The 25,206-nt window shown below is 35.3% G+C and overlaps 3 protein-coding genes across 3 annotated transcripts in view; 1 reads left to right on the forward strand and 2 right to left on the reverse strand.

Annotated features, from left to right (window-relative positions):
* LOTGIDRAFT_156440 (hypothetical protein) overlaps window positions 1-1,698 on the reverse strand; it is a gene marked incomplete at both ends in the record, with an annotated part of 3,618 nt that extends 1,920 nt beyond the window's left edge. The window contains one exon of the mRNA XM_009047077.1: window positions 1,586-1,698. Coding sequence (XP_009045325.1) covers window positions 1,586-1,698 — 113 coding nt within the window. The remainder of the gene's footprint in view (window positions 1-1,585) is intronic.
* A 2,472-nt stretch (window positions 1,699-4,170) lies between these two features.
* LOTGIDRAFT_156441 (hypothetical protein) lies at window positions 4,171-12,061 on the reverse strand (the record flags this gene model as incomplete). Its single annotated transcript, XM_009047078.1, has 3 exons — window positions 4,171-4,237; window positions 6,355-6,559; window positions 11,998-12,061. 3 exons carry the CDS (start codon window positions 12,059-12,061, stop codon window positions 4,171-4,173), a joined length of 336 nt encoding a protein of 111 aa, XP_009045326.1.
* Window positions 12,062-17,535: 5,474 nt separating this feature from the next.
* Window positions 17,536-25,206, forward strand: part of LOTGIDRAFT_71464 (hypothetical protein) — a gene marked incomplete at both ends in the record, with an annotated part of 15,641 nt that continues 7,970 nt past the window's right edge. The window contains 9 exons of the mRNA XM_009047079.1: window positions 17,536-17,587; window positions 18,142-18,188; window positions 19,298-19,362; window positions 19,568-19,639; window positions 20,559-20,635; window positions 20,929-20,993; window positions 21,738-21,942; window positions 22,452-22,657; window positions 23,310-23,490. Of these exons, the coding sequence (XP_009045327.1) occupies window positions 17,536-17,587; window positions 18,142-18,188; window positions 19,298-19,362; window positions 19,568-19,639; window positions 20,559-20,635; window positions 20,929-20,993; window positions 21,738-21,942; window positions 22,452-22,657; window positions 23,310-23,490 (970 nt within the window). The remainder of the gene's footprint in view (window positions 17,588-18,141; window positions 18,189-19,297; window positions 19,363-19,567; window positions 19,640-20,558; window positions 20,636-20,928; window positions 20,994-21,737; window positions 21,943-22,451; window positions 22,658-23,309; window positions 23,491-25,206) is intronic.

The raw sequence follows: 25,206 nt of genomic DNA on the forward strand, positions 1-25,206 counted from the left end.
GCCCATGTTTTGGACTTTTCCTCCTCTTTGGACCCCGGGGGGGGGGGGGATGACAGAGGGTTTAAGAGTGCGGCTATCTTCATTTGGATTTGTACGACTGGTTCTACAGAAATAGCAAACGGGCTATACTTTTCTTGACATTGCATGTCTGGTGTGTAGAGAATTAAAATAAGGCCAATGCCAAGTCGATTAATGCTACCTGATCAACAAATGTCATTGTTAGTTTATCAACCCGGTTCCTGGTCTATTATATGATATTAGTTTACAGTCTGCTATCTGGACTGACACGACAATCTCACATGCACAAACATGTCGGTTTCATAATCAACTCGCTAAGGTTATATGAAATGGTTCGAGTTCAATATCTTCTCTTTTCTGCGATATCAACAACTTCCTAGTCTGTGATATCAGTTAGCTGGAAGCGAACGTTAACAGTCAGCTCACAACAACTACCTAGTCTGTGATATCAGTTAGCTGGGAGCGGGGGCATTACTTTGCCATCTGCCAACAACTACCTAATCTGATATCATCGAGCTGGAAGCGGACATTAACTTTTCATCTACCAACAACTATACTGGTCTGTGATATCAGTTAGCTGGAAGCGGACGTTAAATTGTCATCTTTCAACAAATACATAGTCTGTGATATCAGTTAGCTCATTAATTCCGGCCAATTTTTTTTTAAATTGTATATAAGGAAGGATGCAGAGTTCAGGGTCAATGCCAAGGACAGGCATCTTCAAGTAGACTCTTGAAGCCCGTCAAGTTTTTAAGGCCTGCATCTAAATCACACATTTTTTTCTAAAGAAGACCTTCATGACAAATAGATTGTTAAAAGCCAATGTCAAGTTCACGCATTGTTTGTTAAAGAAGACCCTCGTTTTAAATGGAACCATTGTATAGGGATTCCACACAGATCTAATTCAAACACGCTAGGTCAAATTCTTGAAAATGGAATAAAGGTAGTACAGTCCAATCTATCTTACGTAATTTTAGTCAGTTGCGTACTTTCACTGGTGCCGCCACTGCTTTTAGTAGCTTTTATTTTTACTGGACCACTTTGGTTTGGGTCTAACAACTTCTCTATGTAACTTTCATTCCGATTCACGACACCGCCAGCCAATCAAAGTCCTTCCCAACCTGCACTGGAATGATGTATCTCGGAATGGTGCAAGTTGTGTGTGTAAGTGCAATTTTAACCTGCCATTTATAAGTGTATCAGTAAGTGTAATTTGTATCTTCAAGTGTGATTTGTGGGTGTTACGAATGCTGGCTTTACACAAGTCTTTAATGAAAGTCGATTATGTTATCGGCTTCCTGTTGTTTGGGTCTACCCAGATAGAATACGCCTCTGACTGTGAAACCTTAGAGTTAATTTGCAAACTACAGACTTTTTAATTAATGGTTACAGTAAGTAATTATCTTCTATAATAGTTCATAACATTTTTTAATGAAGAAAATGCTGGTCTGATGAAAAAAGATATCATACAGTGCATCGTCTTAGGAGGAAAATAGACATGTAAGATTAACGATACAGTAGAAAAAAGCAGAAGCGAATCATGTCTGCATCGTGTCCGAACCCGTACCTCGTGTGTTCACTTATTTTATTTCCTAATTTTAATCCCGCACCACACATCGCACCACCCGCACCGCGCACCGCGCACCGCGCACCGCACACAATAGTTTGACACTCCTCCATTTTAGATCGATGGCTGCAATTCAACTACATTTATAAACCGGTAAACATATCAAAACACAGTTGCATCTCATTTTCTTTCCAACAGTTTGTACATTTTCACAAAGTTTGGCTATAACGTACTCCGTCTTATACCTTGACTTTTTTTAATACAATATTTGACATTGTGGATATGTAGTTTGTAATAGCTTGACATTGTGAAGATGAAGTTTGTAATATTTTGACATTGTGAAGATGAAGTTTGTAATAGCTTGACATTGTGAAGATGAAGTTTGTAATAGCTTGACATTGTGAAGATGAAGTTTGTAATAGCTTGACATTGTGAAGATGTTGTTTGTAATAGCTTGTCATTGTGAAGATGAAGTTTGTAATAGCTTGACATTGTGAAGATGTAGTTTGTAATAGCTTGACATTGTGAAGATGAAGTTTGTAATATTTTGACATTGTGAAGATGAAGTTTGTAATAGCTTGACATTGTGAAGATGAAGTTTGTAATAGCTTGACATTGTGAAGATGAAGTTTGTAATAGCTTGACATTGTGAAGATGTAGTTTGTAATAGCTTGTCATTGTGAAGATGTAGTTTGTAATAGCTTGACATTGTGAAGATGTAGTTTGTAATAGCTTGACATTGTGAAGATGAAGTTTGTAATAGCTTGACATTGTGAAGATGTAGTTTGTAATAGCTTGACATTGTGAAGATGAAGTTTGTAATAGCTTGACATTGTGAAGATGAAGTTTGTAATAGCTTGACATTGTGAAGATGAAGTTTGTAATATCTTGACATTGTGAAGATGAAGTTTGTAATAGCTTGACATTGTGAAGATGTAGTTTGTAATATCTTGACATTGTGAAGATGTAGTTTGTAATAGCTTGTCATTGTGAAGATGTTATGATATTAAATTGAAAATCGATTGACGGCTTGACTTTCTCAGCATAAACGCTGTTTTGAATAATATAATATCTTATTATTTGGCTGATTCAAATTTTCACATATATTTCGAGTTACGGTGTCTGGTGCAGTGTCCGGTGCAGTGTACGGTTCGGTGTTGTCGATACAGTAGAAAATAGAAGAAACGAATCGAGTCTGCACCGTGTCCGGCTGCGTACCTCATGTGTTAACTTCTTCTATTTTCGTCTGTGTCGATTATTTCGTACCGGACACCAGACCGGACATCATACCTCGTCTATTCCAACTGAATTAAAATGAGACCAAACTGTCTTTCCGTTTTTTATTTAGCTTTAATTTTTAATAAAGCCACTTCAGTGAGAGTTTGGTCTTTTCAATATGGCGGAGTCTCAAGAAAAGAAAAGACAAGTTGTCATTTTAACTTTAAAACGCGGATAATTCTGGAATAGAAGGCTCAAATTTCGACGGCGAGCTGTGAATACTATTAATAATTAGCTGAGCTATAAAAAAAAATATCCCGTTTCTGTTTAAGAGTCCCGATAAACGTGAATGTTAGGAATTTTATTAGCCGTCCTGTAAGTGAGCAATTCCAATTCTGAATTTTTGAATAGTTAATTATCAGTATAAAAGCGGGGTGCGTCTATTGACCGATCAACTAGCCCCATTAACCGATTTCATTACACCCGGTGGCAAATCGAATTGCTTTTAATCATATTTACCACTTCAAAGAATGATAGTGTTCATTAACTACCAACCAATATCAGTTGGAAGGTATCTGTTGACAATCATAAAAGTACAGGGATACTAGTTTTGTGAAGATGTGGTTCAACTTTTAAAGGGATTGTGAAGAGTTTGTTTTTTTTAGAAAAATTATGTGTATAGGGGACACTGATAGCACCGATTTGCACCATTCCAATTTTCAATCAGACGTCTGTGGCTCTTGAACAAACACTTAAACTTAAACTATGCGTTTTATGACGTCACAAAGGTTCTTATATATTATATCAATAGCACCTTTTGTTAAAGCGCTCACTTTAAATGTAATCGTAATAACCAGACTGAAAATTGGAATGGTGTTAATAGATACGATCTACAATCAGTTTCATCACAATAAATGAACCAAACAACATCAGAAATGTGATCGATGTGCATTTTCAGGCAAGACATAGACAAGGGCAGACAACTTTATTCTAAGGTATATAATAAATAGTAATTGAAACTATATCAGACAGACTTAAATAGCTTTCAATAATACTACTTAAAAATAAAGTGCCAGTTTTTGTTTTGAATCATAGACTACCCGAATGTGATCAAATATACAGCCAAAACTTGAATTCGAACGCATTTTGTGAATGAAGGGCAGGGGCGGGGGTCAGTTGGGGTAGAGGGGGGCATTGTCCCCTTAGAAAAATTTATTTTTAACAAATCAAAAAATATGTTTTTGCCCAAAAAAATTCGACTCGTCAATTTAAGATACTCTGTGATATATAGAAGAGATATAAATAGTAAGTAAAATTTCTAGTAAAGGAATTATGTGATTTTCATACATTTCAAGTACTTCTGAAGACTATTTACAAATATCCAAGACTAAAATCAACCTCCAAATATGGCGCAACTGTACCTTTATATGACAACTGAAAAATAGTTTAATTGATTTCAATAGATATGATGTCATCAACTCAAAGTATATATTTTTTAAGCTATGATAAGTATAAAAGAAAAAAAATGAGAAGTAAAAAGCGATGTGTTTAGAATTTAAATAATTTAAATATTTCTTTTAAATATATCAAATGTTAAATCTAATATTCTTCGTGCATGAAATGCCTTTTTTTTTTTACTTCCATTTTCCACTTTCACACGTCAAGTGCTAAAGTCATCTTCACAATGTCACGTTATTACGATATCCTTGACATCAGTCGGCATTTTTCATATCTCAAAGAAGTTTGTGATTTGATTGTGAGCTAGCGGTTACAACCAATCAGAGTCCTTGACAACGGCTGTGTAACTGCTAGTTATCGTCTGGGTTGTGAATTTAAGTTTTGATTAACAGAAGAAAATTTTACTTTTGAAATTATGAAGATGAAATTAAATATATGTTATTTACATTACGAGAATAGATGACCTCGTGGGGTTGGTTTAAAGGGACAAGTGCGCCATTTTTTTTACCACTCATACTTTAGTCTCAGAAACTGGGATTTTTTAGCTGTGCTAATCAATAACAGTGTTCACAGCTCACCATCGAAATTTGAGACTTCAAATCCATGTGTGTCCAGAATTATCTGCGTTTGAATATTAAAATGACGACTCGTCGTTTCAGACGCTTCATAGGAGGATGGCGTTTATGGCATTCACAGAAATATCGCATTTGAATTCCACATTGACTGTTACCGTTACACTCAACTCCCCGCAAATTTGAGTTAGTCTGTTCCTTTTTCGTACTGTCTCCGAGCCTTTCCGAGGAGCCAACTACAGATCCAGTTGTTACCAGATTCTACTAAATGCCGTTCAAAAAATAGTTACCCCCCACACCCCCTCTTTAGCCTAAATTGTACCCTCATTGGGAGAGTGTTCAGTCAATAAATCTAATTCTGTTAATTTGTTATTAGTATGGCAGTATTTCGTGTTGTCTGAAAATCTACAACTAGAAAGTGATATTGGATTTGTTAATTTGCATGACACGGAGTCGTTTGAAAGATTTCTCCGATTTTTGTCATGAGTAGAGTCAAATTCATATGTGTTCAGAATTATCCACGTTAAAAAGACGACTCGTCTTTTCTTGAGACTATATAGTTTATATAAAAAAAAATTAGAAATAGAAATTCCTAGTTTTATGTATTTTTGAAGGAATTATGGGATTATCGTAGATTTCTAGTACTACTGAAGACTATTTACATATATTCATGACCTAAATCAACCACAAAAAATGACGAATCTGTCATTTCAAAGTTGTAGTTTGCTTAATTTTCAGGGTATATTTCGAAGTATCTTTATCATAATCACAATGAAGAATTGGATAAAAGGCTAATTATGAGAAATTTCTGAAAAAATTTTGACCGATTTAGGTTCAGTGGATCGCTTTCTATCTCTACGGAAGTAATGGTACATTGGGAAACAGGATTTAGTTTTTATTAAGCTAGCATATACATTCTCTTTAAAGCATTTGTTTGAACTGCTCCTATTTCCCGTTTTTGTTTAGCATTAAACCCCGTGCACTATTATGTTTCTTTAGCAACGGTACGATGATTATCCAAATGTAGCCGTTGCTTGCACAATCGCATATTCCCTCAATATATTTTGATTGGTCGAGAATTTACTTCTAGACCAATTATATTACTTTCAACAACATTTTTCGGGAAAATGTTTGAATAACCAGACGCATGGTGTACTACAGGTTGTTCTCCGTAAGACTTTGACGAATTAAACCCCGTGCACTATAATGTTTCTTTAGCAACGGTACGATGATTATCCAAATGTAGCCGTTGCCTTCACAATCCCATATTCCCTCCATATATTTTGATTGGTCGAGAATTTACTTCTAGACCAATTATATTACTTTCAACAACATTTTGCGGGAAAATGTTTGAATAACCAGACGCATGGTGTACTACAGGTTGTTCTCCGTAAGACTTTGACGAATTTACCTTATTTATAAAGGGAAAAATTTCCTCTCATTGTCTATTGCATTGTCCAAATCAGGTGCAGAAAAATTGGACGTAAAACCCCACCATTTCATTTCAAAAGTACATCTTACCTTACATGGGCCCATATGACAATGCTGTTACCAATAACAGCAATCACCGCTACCGTAGATATAAATATTCCAATAGTATACTGACAGGCGGTGGACAATGGGGTTTGATTTTGCCAGTGTTGATGGAGCACGGAGAAATTAAAGTGATTGGTACTGCTATTTGTCCATACGTGTGAGGCTATACTCATTCTACATGTATGTTTACCTGCAATAACAAAAGAAATCGATGAAGTCTTAAAAGGATTAGTATTCTAACTTTTTTTTTAAATGTTTATCTGGGTCATTTTTAGCTTCTATTTTCATCATTTTCATTATTTTTGAGTTCATCTTATCTCATCTTTCAGATGTCTGTGAATAGTATATAGGTACGCTTCAACTCATAGGCCCTATGGCGTCACTATCACATGAGCGTTTGGCTAGCTACGTAATAAAACACCCACTTCATAGCAAGAACCACCGACGACTGACTAAAAATTGGAATGATTAAAACCTGGGAAGGGACTATATATAAAGAAGTAACTACTTAAGGTCGGGGGCATTTTTTGGCTGAATCCGGTTGCTTACAATCCAATCAAATTTCTGCATTTACAAAATTCCGTCATACAAGAAAAGTTTCTATTGCAAGACGCAGTTCATAATATCTTGATATTGTGAAGATACAACACCACAAGATTAATGCACACCATGACTGCAATAAATATCATCACGAATAGTAATCTATTTCTTTGTACTAAATATTAGTTTTATGGAATATAGGTCAAACTAATAAGAAAGAAAATTCAAGGCAGATATTCTATCACTAAACTATAATGATATAATTAAATCTAACAATCAGTTAATCATGACAAGTAGGGCATTTTTTATTAAAAAAAGATGGAATTCAATATTCTGCTAAATCTGATAAAAATCGAGATCAATTAAATTTGGAATTTCAGGATATCATTTATGTTCTATGACATCGTAATTTTTTCACACATAGGTTCCACTTTTCATATTGGAATTCTAGCATTTGAATAATATCTCATTTACTTCAAGCACAATTGACAATGACAATATAGATTCAATATATGGTCCACAAATTGTTGCAGTGATGTGGTCACAATATAAATTCGTCAAAGTGATGTGGTCACAAGGTAAGTTGGTAACAGTGATATGGTCACAAGGTATATAGGTCACAGTAATATGGTCACAAGGTAAGTTGGTTACAGTGATATGGTCACAAGGTAAATTGGTCACAGTAATATGGTCTCAAGATAAGTTGGTCACAGTAATATGGTCACAAGGTAAGTTGGTCACAGTGATATGGTCACAAGGTAAGTTGGTCACAGTGATATGGTCACAAGGTAAGTTGGTCACAAGGTAAGTTGGTCACAGTGATATGGTCACAAGGTATATTGGTCACAGTAATATGGTCACAAGGTAAGTTGGTCACAGTAATATGGTCACAAGGTATATTGGTTACAGTATAATAAACAATGAATGAGTCACAGTAAACCAATTTACCCACGTTTCTGAGACCAATTTATCACGTGAATGTGTGACCAATTTACCATGTGACCATTTCAATTTTCATCATGGTCTATTAGTACTGTGTATTTTTATAAATATAACACTTTCCCTGTGACTACACAACTGTGACCGATTTACAATGTACTTTTACGTATTTCCGAAGGGTTCGTAAGTGTTTTAACAAAATTATAATTTTACGCATATCCGAAAGGTTTACATTGGTCCATTGTCGATAATCGCGGGGTTTAAATGTATGGAGTTTTACGTCCTACTTTTCTGGACCATGTGGGAAATTTTGCCAGGACAGCGGCATTAACTAGCTCTTTTTCGATTTTCAAATGTCGAGGGATCTTTAACGTGCATAGCCTGTATCACACGGGGCCTCGGTTTATTGTCCTATCCGAACAACTAGACGCTTTTTCCATGTCAGCCCCTCTTACTTGCATCACTGACAGGGGGAAACCAGGTTGAAAAATCCGAAGGTATTAATTGGAATTTTGAGTGGCAAGGAATCATAGTCGCAGAATGTCATCTTGAAGTTGACTTGGATCAACAAAGTACCAGAAACAAATAAAACAATTATTAGCAATTATCACACCGAAAGTGTTCAAGGTCAGAATTTAGCGAGTACTATTACATTAACGAGTGTCACATCGAAACGTCATCTGAGGGTTGACCTGAGGTCTTGTTTGCTTGAATAGTATTTCTTTGATGTCACTCTCCAACTTGATTTGTCGACTCGACATCCTTTACAGAGAGTCCACATTTATATATATCACATTTATATATCGTCTTAAAAATTAATTCCTTCGACAATTTGACTCAAATACGCACTTGATAATAAAAATTATTCCTTGTATTGGCCAGGAGTATCTCTTTTTGGTGTAATAGACCTAATACTGACAAATGTAAAATAAAGAGTCTATGTTTTTCTCCATAGATTGAATGTTAGACAGGACCAGGCCACTTTGGTGTAATGAACCTAATTCTGACCCTGGTAAAATAAAGTTAATTGTAAATTAATAAAATTCACCTTCTTACCTTTCAAAGAAAAAACCGAATAATATCTCATTTCATTAAGCCAATTAAGAATATTAAACATAAAATAGTTTCACTGAAAAAGTCGACAGTACTCCACTCGTATGATAGTACATCTCCTAATATGTCGAAGTTTAAAATGAAAATAGTTTGACTTTATCAACACTCGGTATTCCTGTCACGGTATCGATTGCCGGCAAAATGACAAAAGTCGTGCAGATAGGCAGAAACACTAACTTTTAAATTTTAAAAGTACAAATGACACTTTTATCTGGCAGGATAACACATGAAATAATTATCTTGACAGTAACCTGTTGATAGAACACAAATTAAGATGACAGAATTGCTACCAATTTACACCATTCCAGTTTTTAATCAGACGTCTGCTGTTCCTGCAATTCTGCTAAAACTATTATCTGATGAAGACACGTGTTGTGTTAAAATGTTTTATCACTTTATTAAAAAAAATTGTAGGTGTTTGATTACGTCACTAACTCCAATATCACCTAAGGCCCTTATGTAAGTGAAGTCATCAAGCTCTTAGTTTTAGTGGAATTGCAGTAACCATAGATGTCTGATTTGAAATTGCAAATTGGTGCTATCAGTGTCCCCATTACACATGAAAATTTCAGAAAACCTCTTTACAATACCTTCAGCATAGATTCACCGGATGTTTCTTAAGCTTATATACCTATATAGCATTGTATCCCTAATACGGGTTTTATATATTTCTTCAGGGACCGTCTGATTTGAAAATTTATCTGAAGTTCTATTTTAATGAATTGATATCATGCTTTAGACATTTTAGAGGGTAGACCGAAACGTCTGCCTCTTTTCCAGACTATGATAGATATTTTGAAAGAAGTCGGCTGGTGTAGAGACAGAAAAACTAGGCCTTGTTTTGTAGAATTCTCCGCACCTCTAGCCTCTTCTCCAGCCGATAGCTGTCAAAATGTTTATCAAAGGCTGGAAAAGAGGCAATGTTTCGGACTAATCTGTGGGTTACTCTACTTTTATTTCTAGACTAAAATTACACTTCCGCCTTCTAAAATGTTCAGAAAAGAAATAATTTCTTCTAATTCATTTTTAAATATACTTCTATTAAGACATTAACCTCCACAATTTCAAGATTTTGCGAGCCCGTCTTATACCTTAACATCATTAGGCACTTTTCTTGCATCAAATTTGTAAATGATAATGCTGAACTGTACGTAGGCTTTGCCCAGCCACTCCCCTCCTCTCCACTCCTGCCCCCTGCTCCACTTCCCCAAACATTTTGTATTTTTTTTCATCATTATACAGAGATTTTCAAAAATGCTCTCACTAACATACAGTTTTAACTTTGCAAACTATATCTATGAAGTAATAATCAGCACAAACGGTGACTTTAAGAGAATACTTCATGATATTACTTGATTGATCTTGTTGTTTTGTTCTTTTTTTAGTCGAGATTTAAATGGAAACGATATTATAATCGACCTTTTAGGTCTATAAATTGTACACATAATAATTTGATAATGTTAACAACTTTAGAGAGATCTGATGTGGAATCTAATTTAAAACAAGAATCGACTTTTTATGTTTTCACAGTGCATCTGTACTTTTATGATCCACTTCTCCGCCATTCAACCTTAGCACTGTAAAACATCAAATTAGCAACTTTATGTTTAAACAACACACTTCAGGTGACTGTTTGCTATCTCTTTCAGGGGTCCACATCTCCCTTTCGTGTTATTAAAGGAGTGATATCAGCCATATTGCTTTGTAAACCTTGCTATCTACAACATGACGTCATAATCTCGCGAATTTACGTCCCTGACATAACAAAATGGCAGCCCCATGAACGAGCAATTTAGGCCAAAAATGACGCCAAAAGACTGTTACGTTTGATCCTGTTAGTACAGAATTAGCATTTTTCGCCAAGGTTTTGCCATCAGAAAACTTGGATTTCATTCATAATGCCAACTATTCCTTTAAAGGAACTGCAACAACTTCGTCTTGATAATTTTTGATATAAATAAATTGTCGCATTTTATAGATGAAGATAAATGGTCTTTGGTTTTTAACAGACCAAGATAAATTGTCTGTGGTTAATTCCATGTTTTTAATTTCAAAAGAATTACATTTAGCATTGTTTCTGACATTTCATGTATATTATCGCTGTTTAAACCACGCCATTAATTTATCAATAAAAATTTCAGTCGGAGACGTAGGCTTTGTCAGTGTGAACCCAATTCAGAATAATTAGGTTTTATAAAAGTGCGAATCTGGATATTTCGTTTCGTGTTTTTTCTATGGGTGACTCCACTTGCCATCCATGATCTGTCGAAATTGCTCTGTATCGTCTGTTCTTGGTCATATTATATTCAACGAATCAAATGATCTATGATAAAAGATTCCCTTTCCTATTTGTTGATTATTCTAGGATATTCATTTAAATACTGACTTGTAATGTCTATATTAAACGATGATTTTCTGTTTGTTAGCATAAATTAAATTTTAGTCGGATAAAATTAGATTGAACGCGATTAAGAATTTTGTCAGACACCCAAGGATTCCGAAGCCCTGCAGGCTGATGTGGACAACCTACAACAATGGGAGAAGGATTGGCAGATGTCCTTTAATCCAAGCAAGTTTGAGGTTCTACACATCACAAGGAAGAAGGCATCTACCAAGACCTACACGATTCACAACGAAGATCTCGCAGCAGCCAAGACGGGAAGATATCTAGGAGTTTCATTGACAGACAACCTTTCCTGGAATGCCCACGTAGACCAGACAACCAAGAAGACCAACAACTGTCTTGCTTTTCGAACCTGACAGCCTGCCCACAAGATACTAAAGCTCAGAGCTACAAGACACTAGTGGGGCCAATCCTTGAGTATGCTTAATCTGCATGGGACCCATATACTCAGATCATCATCACTCAGCTCGAAGCAGTTCAGCGACGTGCCGCAAGATTTGTGATGGGAGACCGAACGACAAGTAGCACCAGCCAGATGCTCACAGACCTAGGCTGGAATACCCTCCAACATCACAAAACCAACTCGAAGCTGGTGATGGTGTACCGCATTACAAATGGTCTCATTGACATACCAGGAGAGCTGTTCGTCCATCCTGCCAACCTGCCAACCTGCCATCCTGAGATTCGTGGTGCCATTTTGCAGAACAGATGTTTACCGTCACTCATTCTTCCCCTCGGGTATCAGACTGTGGAACCAGCTGCCAGCATCCATAGCTACTGCCAACACCCTGGAGGGCATCAAGAGTGACTTGGCATTCGCACCATTCATTAATCCTCTTTTACGTTTGCGCCTCACCACGACCTTGCAAAGTTTTCACCTTTGTACGACAATACCTCAAAGAAGGTCATATACAGTGTTAATGATTACAACAAACACTTATAACTTTAATTTCTTCTTTGTGGCACCTTTGACATTACCATTTTTTTAACTAATAGCTTTACACATAACCTCTTTTTTAACAAATAGAAAAATTTAATGTTGATATCGAGCTTTGTTCCCTTGCGAACATACTGGATTTGAAGAAGAAGATGGATGAGAAGTATAATAATCGAGTAAAGTCTCCAGTTATACTTCTGTAACGGAGAAACAATTGTAATAATCTGCTGCTAAAACATCTAGTTCTGCTAGATTAAGAATCGTTAAAGTGCATGGACAATATCAGTTTAGGAAATCTCTGTTCAGTATCTTTAAAGTATTGGGTTCTACTTACTTTAAAATTTAGTTGTCATGTAAATATACGTGCAGATGTTGAGAAAGGCTTACTATATTGTTAAAAGAGAGGGCATATTCCGCTTTCTTAGCAAAATTTGCCTGATGCTTTATCACGCTTCTTCATATCAGATGTAGAAAAGTAGGACGTATCGTTTCGAAATGTAAACATCTTTAAATTAAATGTATATCTTTCTGTATCAACTGCGGGGTTTTGTTGTAACATAAGAGAAAAAGAAATTGACTTGGAAAAATTTATTACAAATCTAGGGCACAAGTAAATATTCATTGTGAATTCAAACCGATTATTCATGTCTGATTGTTTTAACATATTTTTTACATTTTTACAAGGGTTAAGTCGAATATATATTTGCTTGGTAAACTAATAGAGCTCTGTTTGTAGATTTTCTTAACACTCGGCGTCTCTTCAAAACCGATAAATCAACGGGCTTGCACGAAACCATTTTTACGCTTTGTTTTGTGAAAAAAAAGCGTACATGCACCCAGAAAACTCATGTCTCGCTGGGACAAACCTGTCGTGTGCAATAAGATCATTTTGATAGTCTGTTGCGAAGCTATTTGTATAAAGTGATGCGCGGTCCCGTCTTTTCTGGATACTGGGTGTCGTTTTAACAAGATGTGAGGTTGTAACCAACGTATAGATTAGAGGTTGGTGTCATAGAAAAAGACAATCGTATCTACGGCAGCCATTCTCGCTACGCCTGACAATAACCTCGTATGCAACTGGCGGATACATTGGACTACTTTCAAATATTAGGTCATGTGACAATGAATTTTTGTCATGTAACTAACACCTGAAGGACTATATTCTGTAACGCGGATGTAACTTCCGCCTAACAATCATACAAAGCATACGAGGTAATTGTCAGGCGAAGCGAGAATGGCTGCCGTTGATACGACTGAGAAAAACATACTTCACTATATACGTTAAAAGAAAACGTCGCTGGGAAATGTTGCTACTTCGTGTTGTTATTCATCACCATATCAAGCTAGTATAACTTCGTATAATACCTTGAATTCAATAGCCACTTTTCTTGTGTCAGGGATTACAGTCATCGACAGACTGTAGACATACATTGTGGACACCAATCTTGTTGAGGACACTTATTTGATGCTAACGTCCAGTCGATCCAAAAGCGCAGCATTTACAAACTTCTGTAATACTAGCAAGTTGGCTATTGTAGTCAAGGTATAAGACGAGGTTACAATGGTTGTTATTGATATAGCTAATCATCAGTGTATTGGTCATTAGTTTTCCCTCCTTGGAGATTTTGAGGGTATCATTTTAGCACCTTGTCTCGTGGCGGTATAGTGTGAAGTATTGCTACCTTTATTAAATTATAGCCTACTGTAGATTTCCATCGTTTCTTATACCAATGTCTGGACTAATGAGCTCAGCAGCTTTCGTTTTTAACTATCGACTGAAATATTTTAACTGTACAACGAAGTACCATCTGGCATGTGGCTTGTGTCTTCACAATGGTCAAGCTAAGAAAAACTTATTCCTGGAAATCACTGAATGATGATGACAACAAATTCGACCACTGATACATTTTTAGAAGAAGAAATGGACATCGGGTTCTTTTTGAACATTTAAAGTAAAATAAGACAAAGTTGGTAATGACAAACATCGTTAAATTGCAGGGTATATAGTGTGGTATTACTGGTATTAAATTATATTAACTCACGATGAACATGATGAGACAACGCATTGACGTTCGATATTTATATATTTAGAATGAAAGTGTATATAACAGAACAATGACAGTGAACAGCAATCCTTATAAACATCGTCTGTTAAGATTATTGTCATTTTGTTGAACTATAATGTCTAACGCAGTTAATCTCATGGATATATAAACCTTCTCATGTTTGTTGGTACACCTACCAGGAAATTTTGCTAAAAGTGAATTTTGCTGAAAGTGAATTTTGCTGAAAGTGAATCAGTGTAAACTTGTTAAAATTCCTATTTCTATCAACATTTTTTAAACTGTCATTATAATACAGTTTAAAGCTATAATATTCAAAATTCCGATTTACCCACGCATTGGTGCTGAGAGTAGTTTAAAACGTGTATTGTGGGAACTGACTCGGGAACTATTTAATATAACTATTGTGACATTCCATCCAAATATGTCCAAATCAGTTATTTATGATTACGAACCTACCCACGTGAGAGAAATCCCTGACGTGATGTCGACATTGACAATGAACTTCGATATTTGGAAATAACAATCAGTCAAGTTCAAGACAGATATATTGCCTAATATTCTATTATAATTCACGCAGTAAAGACTCGTGAACTTTAGGGTAAACGTGATGTTTTATATCCCCACGCGTTTGTAAACTTTATAATTGAAAACAATAATGATATATCGACCGTTTTAAATTTGATATGGACAGCCTCTATATTACGATATTACAGATCATATTTATATCAGTAACTATAGGCGGAGGGGGGGAGGGGGGGAGGGGGGGAGGGGGGGGGGGTTGGGGCAATAGGGATAAAGGGGATTGCCCCCCCCCCCCTTAAAAAATTCTGACAACCAAACAATTCCATTAATGCAACTTAACATAATACACCATTGCCCCTCCGGATATATTACTTGCCCGTCCAGATATATTACTTGCCCCGTCCGGATATATTACTTGCCCGTCCGGATATATTACTTGCCCGTCCAGATATATTACTTGCCCCGTCCGGATATATTACTTGCCCGTCCGGATATATTACTTGCCCGTCCAGATATATTACTTGCCCGTCCAGATATATTACTTGCCCGTCCAGATATATTACTTGCCCGTCCGGATATATTACTTGCCCGTCCAGATATATTACTTGCCCCTCCGGATATATTACTTGCCCGTCCGGATATATTACTTGCCCCGTCCGGATATATTACTTGCCCGTCCGGATATATTACTTGCCCGTCCAGATATATTACTTGCCCGTCCAGATATATTACTTGCCCGTCCAGATATATTACTTGCCCGTCCGGATATATTACTTGCCCGTCCAGATATATTACTTGCCCCTCCGGATATATTACTTGCCAGTCCAGATATATTACTTGCCCGTCCAGATATATTACTTGCCCGTCCGGATATATTACTTGCCCCTCCGAATATATTACTTGCCCGTCCAGATATATTACTTGCCCCTCCGGATATATTACTTGCCCGTCCGGATATATTACTCGCCCGTCCAGATATATTACTTGCCCCTCCGGATATATTACTTGCCCGTCCAGATATATTACTTGCCCCTCCTAACAAACTATATCGATTTGTATCGATGTCTTTAATAATTGAGTGTTTTAGGATACTTCGTGGACGTGGACGTGGGCGTGGACTTAATTAGGTTTTGTCAGTCGTGTAAGCAAATAAACATTCTTTAGCTATGTGGACTCTCTGAAAGAGATGCTGAGTTGACAAACATAAATAATTAACATTCTAACGATTTTACCTGCGAGGACTCTCTGAAAGCAAACCTACATAATGTAAACAATTTTTAGCTATGTGGACTCTCTGAAAGAGATGCTGAGTTGACAAACATAAATACCAACATAATGATAAAACTTCAAAACCAAAGTCCTAACGATATTTATCTACGTGGACTGAAATTGTTAACAAACCGAGATACTAGCATTATTTGCTATGTGGACTCTCTCAAATTAAAAAATCCAAATTCATAAAACAAGTCATCTTCACAATATCAAGCTCTTACGAAATACATTGACATTGTGAAGATGGAACCAAGTTTAATATTCACTATATGGCCTCTGATAGTGGCGAGATGACAAACCTAGAAACTAAGTAAACATTATTTACCTATGTGGATTCTAAAAGGGAAAACATTAGGTGCTCTGATAGAGGTGCACACCCTGCCTCAGTAGCGATACGCGGCAGAAAAGGGTCTGGCCCGGTTCTGCCCTCACTATCAGATTCGGCTTTACGGAAACTGTAGAGGATTTCCGAATGACAGAGAGATTTATGAGAAACTGTTAATTGACTCGATGTTCTTGGGTTTACTGAGGTTAATGCGGAACTAAAACTAATAATCATTTATAAAACTGTTATTATTTTATATAGGTTAAATCCATTACGTTTCTTCATAGATCATCAAGTTGACTCTAAATAATACTAATACTACCGACGGCATTGAGAGACAGGATGTTTCGGTCTAGTTTCTTCAAAATGGCAGATATACCATAAAGAAACTAAAATTTATGGCCGAGACCGATTAGATTTATTTTCTATTTTTAGTTGCCAATTGTAAACTTTTTGTTAACCGAAAATTTGAGAAAATATATCGCGTATCTGGACAAGCCTATTCAAGTCAAGGGCAATAACTCCAAAACACGTCTCGATGGCGTTCACAAGCCGATTGGGGACGGACAGAGGTGATGACAATATTCGTTTCCAAATTTATGGACGTGGTCGTATAGAAACATGAATTATAGGCCTAAATCATAGGCTAGTAGGCTATTGCTTTTTCTTGCTCGAATAGGCTAACTGTTTTACTAGATGAAGATACCTATCCGTGTTATTAGCTAGTTATTTTATTTTCGATGAAGGCTAAGTAAAACTGTAATCTATAATATCTTATTAAAAAAATTGATTTGAAGATAGATAGGCCTAAATGAATAATTTGTAAACTGTTTCGACTCAGCTATATTATAACGACACACTGTGACAGAACGCGCACCTGTTGTTGATTTATCGACTAGTTTAGACTTCTGCCAATCCCATCATGCCTTCCGGTGCGCTTTGTGTATGATCCCTTCCCGCGGGAGTGAAACTGGGGAAAAGTTGGGTTTGAAGGGTCGAAATGAGACCCAAGAAGAAGGAACGGGAGAAGAAACAGCCTGTGGAACAAGAGCTAGAAACAGTCCAAGCCGATCACGAACAGTTTTTACAAGCGTTTGAAAGTAAGAGTTTATTTGTCTCATTGACACAGTTTTTTTCACTTGACTGTCTCGTTCATTAGAAAATGTGTCAATGCAATAATAATAATAACAAACGTCAAAACATTCCTTTTTAGGCCTTACCGGTTGCTTATAGGCCCAAATAAGGCTTGAACAATATTTGATTTTAGACTAATATATGTATGTCATTAAAAAAGGTAAGGATTTGAGAGGAAAAGGTACATAATAAGGCCTCAGACAGACAAAAGTGAGAAGGAAAACTTGATGCTAAGAGACAAGGAAAGGTGAATAAACTCTTACATTCACGAGGTGTAAGCTAGACATTTGCTGTACTTGATGATAGAGGTTCTACCTTTGACTCTGGTCTCTATCATTGCTCTTTTCAGAGCTGTAAAATACACAGATGAAGAGAGGTACATACAGGCAGAGGGGGCAACCACCTTTTTGATTTTTTGCACCATTCACCGATATATCGTGCCAGCACTACTAGGTGGTTAGGTTCAGTGTTGACGAACTACACTTTGCTATTAAGTAATATTTTTTGTCTGTGTTTTCAGAGCCTACGCAGATATATAGGTATTTACGGACAAGAAATGTAGTGTTGGTAGGTAGACCCTTAGATTTCTTTCTAGACATTAAATACCTGTCAGTGACTCTACTGCAGGTTCGATTGGTTCCAAAAAATCGGCATATGGACGAACAAAGGTCCTTAAAGCTACAAGCTGTGCATATAAGTTTCACAAGGTGAAAGTTGTTTAGATGATAGATTAGATACAGTTATGACTATGGAACATTTTGCCTGATATTAGTTACAAAACCACCATTTTGAAACTACTTATTAAAGAGACAGATGCACCAATTTGGGGGGTTGATTTTAATCTTAAATATATGTAAATATAGTCTACAGAAGTAGTAGAAATGTATAAAAACATTGCATAATTCTATAAAATATACATCAAACTAGACATATATCTTTTCTATATATGATATTAACATTCAATCGCAGATAATTCTAGACATGCATGGAATTTAAGGCTCGAATTTTGATGGTGAGCTGTGAACACTGTCACTGATTGGCTTAGCTAAAAAAATTCTCGTTTCTGAGATTAAAGTATGATTGATGAAAAAATTGGGCATCTGTCCCTTTAAGAGCTTTGTGTGTGTTAGGTTGGGTATAAATTGCATATCTGCAACAGAGGACACTTCCCAATTATAAAATACACCATAATATACCCACAAATCAAATGGACAGCACTGTTTGGACCCTAACCTAGAAATATTATTGGATAGGTAAAACTGTGTTTATAAAGCACAAATGAGTTATAATAAACGTTACATTAAAGGGGAACAGTTGGTATTTTTAGGGATTGATTTGGGTCTTGAATTTGCTTTAATAGTTTTTAATAGTACTAAAACGCACAAAAACCGCATAATCCCTTCAAATATCGCTCAAACTAGAAATTTCTATACATGTGTTTTCTATATGGTATAGTCTCACTAAAATTCCAGTCAAATTTTTAACTTTCAAACGTGAATAATTATGGATACACATGGATTTGAAAGCTAAAATTTCGACGAGCTGTGATCACTATTACTGATTATGTAAGCTAAAAAAATTCCAGTTTCTGAAACTAAGGTATGATTGGTCTAATAGATAGTGAAGGTGTTCCTTTAAGTAGAAGAATCTGATATTTTCAATATTTTATATTATAGCCAATATTCCTGAATAGAAACTTGTCGTATATGAATGAATTCAGATCAGTGACAAACGCTAAGAGGTAATTATCTTTTACTATGTATTTTCAGGGGTTAATTTGGGTCTTGAATATATGTAAATAGCCTTCAAAAGTACTAGATATGTACAAAAATAGCATCATTTCTTCACTTTCTTTATCTATATATGGCAAAAGATCAAGGCAAGACAAGTCGTCATTCTAGCTTTCAAACTTGACATTTTTTGATGGTCTTATTTTGTGTTTTTAGGAAAAGTTTTCAAGCGGATTGTTTGTTAGAACGAGTGATACGTAAAAACAGTCATGTGACCTCACAGCAGACGTAAGTGTCATATTTTTATTTTAAGATTAAATCTTGCAACGGATCTTGCTTGATAAATGTTTCAATGAATCCTTAGATCTGAAAATTCGATGGAATAGAAGATATAGATATTGTGAAATACGCACAATACAATGTTTTTTATGATGGTCCAAACAAAATATTGCAATATCCACTACCTTAAGTTGGTATGTTCTCCATCTTTCTTAGTTTAATTTGAAACAAATTTGGGTATACAAGTATCTAGTAAAAATTAGTTGCAGCTAATGAACTTTTCACATGAGGAAGTATATCAATTATAAGTGAGTATTTCATAATGAAAATAAAAGAAGTGTCAGATGTCTAGAACAGTAAGGTATAACTCTTTGATATGTAAGGACATTAAAGATTTTAACACAATTTACACAATTCGTAAGATATCATAATTTATGCTTTGTGTTCTTCTGTGGTTTACACCTCTAAATTTGATATAAATCTTTCAGGTACAAGTCTGACTATTTAAATATAAATGTGAAGGGATTTTTTGATAATGATGGTAAGTAATTTATATGGCCTTATTAAATTCTAACTGTGCTAAAAACCAGATTTTAAGAAATATAGTTATCTGGGTCCTTAATCAAGAAAACTTGGTGAAGACAAGATCTTAATTTCATGAAATCTGGTTATCTGATTGGGTAAAAAAAAAAGTTGAAAGGACTCGATTGTACATTTAATCAATCAGATGGATGGAAAACTTTAGTAAGGATTTCTGTACACTTTGGGCTACTGAATTACCAGCCGCAGGTCAAAGGGAAATAAAAACTGTTACATACACCTGTTAAAGACTGGATAAAGTATGCTGGTCATCTATTGAGGCTGACACGTATTTACCGATTTTTTGATATAATGCTCTACGATTTGTCAACAGCGTCAAATTATAGAGGATGTATAATCAGCACACACTTACCGGTTTTTTTATCGCCGCTTGGGTGTTTCGATCGGCTTTTTTAGAGAGCTACAGTAAACAATATGTCATCCAGAAGTGAATTCTATTGGTTGACCTTTAACTAGGTCACGACAATTTATTGGGAACACCCGCACACTAGCCAACAAGGCGCGTCAGGACGCCTTTCGATCAAACATGCCAGATATCCCTGGTCACCCTGGATTATACCATAGAGCTGTCATTGACCAGCGCACTCCGATGGGCTTAAAAAAATCGATAAGTGTGCGCCAGCCTATATCAGTTTGTAAGACAAATATTTAGATGAAGATATCCCTTCTAGCTTAATTTTTATGATTTTTTTTTTCAGTTAATACATCAGAGAATGTTGAGGTTGAGTTTATTCTATTAAAAGTTTGCCACAAGAAAAGAAAGGTGAGATATGTGTGATTGTGCTGCTTTTCTCTCTAGTTCATCCTAGAATGGTTTCTAGAATTATAGGCTTGATTAATATTTTATTGAAGTTGAAAATATAAGTGTCTTAAGAGATATTTTTCTACCTAAAAGGCTTTTTAAAAGATACTATTAAAAAATGGAAGTGTTATTAAAAAAAACTGATACATATTTTAAGTTTTTTTCTTATATAAAGGAGGTATCAAAGATGGGTTCCTTACTTTCATTTATGAAAATGCTAATGTTTATATGAATAGAAAGTAAAGGTGTTCTAATGATGTGGAAAAATACCAGTTTGTCTCACATGTCCATAATTAATTCATAATTAGCTAAATTAGAAGAGAATTACCAGCAGAATTCTAATGAGTGACCGATCAAGAAAGATCAAAAAGTATTTTTTTGTTTATCCAGACTGTATATACATAGACATTTACGATTGGTTAAAACTCTTAATTATATGCAATAAGAATATAATGATATGATTAAGAATATCTGATAATTTGTTAAACACCAATGTTAATCCAGCTTTGTTAAGGAAAATGTATCCAGTTGTCAGGATTGGACAATAAACCGAAGCCCTGTGTGCTACAGATTCCTTGACAGTTTGAAATTTAAAAAGAGTAGGCTTACACCACTGTCCTAGCAATACCTCTTGTTTCCCATCTACATTAGCCCACTCAGGTGCTGAAAAGTCCATTTCATTTAGTTAAACCCCATCTTTTTCAGGATGTGTCACTGCCTGTGATGCAGACATGTTTAGGACGAGTGAAGACAGCGTTAAACCCATGTGATACTGCTACATCAACGCCACCTATAGTCATTTCTGCTGATAAATTTAATCATAATAATGGACATAGTATACGATCGTTTGTACTTATCGTCAGAGTAACGTGTCCAATCAGTAAAGGTTTAACTAATGGATTGTGCAATGGTGATATTACAGAGGAAGGTAAGGGCTGATCAACTCGACTAATTGGATTGAAATGCAAATCTGGGCTAAAGTCCCAAAACGATATAAAAATTTGTCTTAAGTGCAGAACACCAAAATTCTGATTAACAGAACAATATGCATTCTGATCAGAAGATTTAGAAAGAGCTCGAGTTCGAACTTGATATTGTGTTGTGTTTCATGTATGGACATGCAAGATTTTATTAAAACAGGACAAAAACTATAGATTCTGGGCGTCGTTGCTGACAATGAACATCCACATTGAGAGATTATCAGCAATTAAGTTACAGTCTAACTTGGTCTAACGGTCACCTGTATTCAGCACCACCCTTTAATGAATGGCCACCAAAAATACATCCAGTGCAATTTTCAACCAAATTTACCTCTATTCAACACCACCCTCTTGACTAGACCAGCGGTCGCCATTTTCTTTGTTAAATCTTTTCCAAACGCAGTCTAAGTTTTAAATTCCTATGATTTTGATTTTTCAGAGGAGCCGCCGGTGAAGAGAAGGAAGAATGGACATAACGGTCATCTAGAATCAGATTCTGTGGTATATTGTGCCGAACTAGTCATATATGATAAAAATAAACGATGTTTATTAACAGATGGAGAATATGAATTGTTGCTACGCGAACAAGGACTGAAATCCATGCAGAAGAAAAATGCCACGTGGGAAACAGTTGTAGATGGAAAGGTGGGGTTGTATTCTTTTTTTCTTTTTTTCCTTCTTTTTAATCAGAAAGTTACTTGGCATGTAAAAAATCCCCTGACAGTTGGAAACTGTCAGACTAATGACTCTGTCCTGGCAAAATTTAACTTATTACTCATAGAATGGCCCATCCTCATTAGCTGCAAACAGCCTTCGTTAAAGTTGCGCTAGCGCTCTGCAACATATTATGGTAATAAATGTCATTATTATCACGTGATTCGGTTAATTTAAATATTAGAGGCTGGTCATTCAGGACTACAAGTGTTTGTAAACAAAGTCAGTGAAAACAAAAATTTCATAATGTATTCAAAATGATAATAAAATGTATCATTGGAAAACCAATAGTCAAAGTATAGCATTAAATTCATATGTAAGGGTCAGCTTATTCAGCTTATGGAAACCAAATGCATGAGCTGAAATGAGGAAGTCTCGTGTGTGAAAAATGTTTAATTGGTTAAAAGTCACTGCCATATCCAAAAATATTTTCATAAAGAACATTTCATGCATGTCCTCTATCTGATGCAGTTTAGTTAATTCTTATGCATTCCCTCTCGTAAGAAAAATGGAGGTTTGATTTGTGAAATTTCATTGCCATATACGAAACCAATTCATGTATTTTCTTTTTCGTATTTTGCAGTCTATGGGACCATATGAAGTATTCAGTAATCGTCCAACACTGAAGTTTGATCTAGTTTGGACACCGACTGTCGAAGAGAATGGTCACCATGTTTGTACTAATAGCAGTGAAAATGAATTTATTACCAATAACCAACTAGCCAGTCACATTGTTGACACTCAGATCTCAGGTAGGTTACGATGTATTACCTGATTAAAAATACCAGCCCATGTTTTTTCTTATGTTGAAAGATCTGTTGTTGACAATTTTCTGAAAAAAAAACTTTAAAAAGAGATACAAATAACTGAAATTGAGCTCTATCAGCTGATAAAGTTGATATATAAAGGACTGTAAAAAAAGCTGGAATCGAGCTTGCAAAATAAATAATATAAATAGCTTAAATTGAGCTCTATCAGCTGGTAAAGTAAATATTTAGATGACTATACAGATAGCTTAAATTGATTTCTATCAGCTGGTAAAGTAAATATTTAGATGACTATACAGATAGCTGAAATTAAGTTCTATCAGCTGGTAAAGTAAATATTTAGATGACTATACAGATAGCTGAAATTGAGCTCTATCAGCTGGTAAAGTAAATATTTAGATGATTATACAGATAGCTGAAATTGAGCTCTATCAGCTGGTAAAGTAAATATTTAGATGATTATACAGATAGCTGAAATTGAGTTCTATCAGCTGGTAAAGTAAATATTTAGATGACTATACAGATAGCTGAAATTGAGCTCTATCAGCTGGTAAAGTAAATATTTAGATGGTTATACAGATAGCTGAAATTGAGTTCTATCAGCTGGTAAAGTAAATATTTAGATGGCTATACAGATAGCTGAAATTGAGCTCTATCAGCTGGTAAAGTAAATATTTAGATGATTATACAGATAGCTGAAATTGAGTTCTATCAGCTGGTAAAGTAAATATTTAGATGACTATACAGATAGCTTAAATTGAGCTCTATCAGCTAGAAAAGTAAATATTTAGATGACTATACAGATAGCTTAAATTGAGTTCTATCAGCTGGTAAAGTAGATATTTAGATGACTATACAGATAGCTTAAATTGATCTCTATCAGCTAGTAAAGTAAATATTTAGATGACTATACAGACAGCTTAAATTGAGCTCTATCAGCTGGTAAAGTAAATACAGATAGCTGAAATTGAGTTCTATCAGCTGGTAAAGTAAATATTTAGCTGTTTATACAGATAGCTGAAATTGATCTCTATCAGCTGGTAAAGTAAATATTTAGATGATTATACAGATAGCTGAAATTGAGTTCTATCAGCTGGTAAAGTAAATATTTAGATGACTATACAGATGGCTGAAATTGAGTTCTATCAGCTGGTAAAGTAAATATTTAGATGGCTATACAGATAGCTGAAATTGAGCTCTATCAGCTAGTAAAGTAAATATTTAGATGATTATACAGATAGCTGAAATTGAGTTCTATCAGCTAGTAAAGTAAATATTTAGATGATTATACAGATAGCTGAAATTGAGTTCTATCCGCTGGTAAAGTAAATATTTAGATGACTATACAGATAGCTTAAATTGAGCTCTATCAGCTAGAAAAGTAAATATTTAGATGACTATACAGATAGCTTAAATTGAGTTCTATCAGCTGGTAAAGTAAATATTTAGATGACTATACAGATAGCTTAAATTGATCTCTATCAGCTAGTAAAGTAAATATTTAGATGACTATACAGATAGCTTAAATTGAGTTCTATCAGCTGGTAAAGTAAATATTTAGATGATTATACAGATAGCTGAAATTGAGTTCTATCAGCTGGTAAAGTAAATATTTAGATGTTTATACAGATAGCTGATATTAAGTTCTATCAGCTGGTAAAGTAAATATTTAGATGACTATACAGATAGCTGAAATTGAGCTCTATCAGCTGG

This window comes from Lottia gigantea (genome assembly GCF_000327385.1).
Source record: "Lottia gigantea unplaced genomic scaffold LOTGIsca_11, whole genome shotgun sequence".
NCBI lineage: Eukaryota > Metazoa > Mollusca > Gastropoda > Lottiidae > Lottia > Lottia gigantea.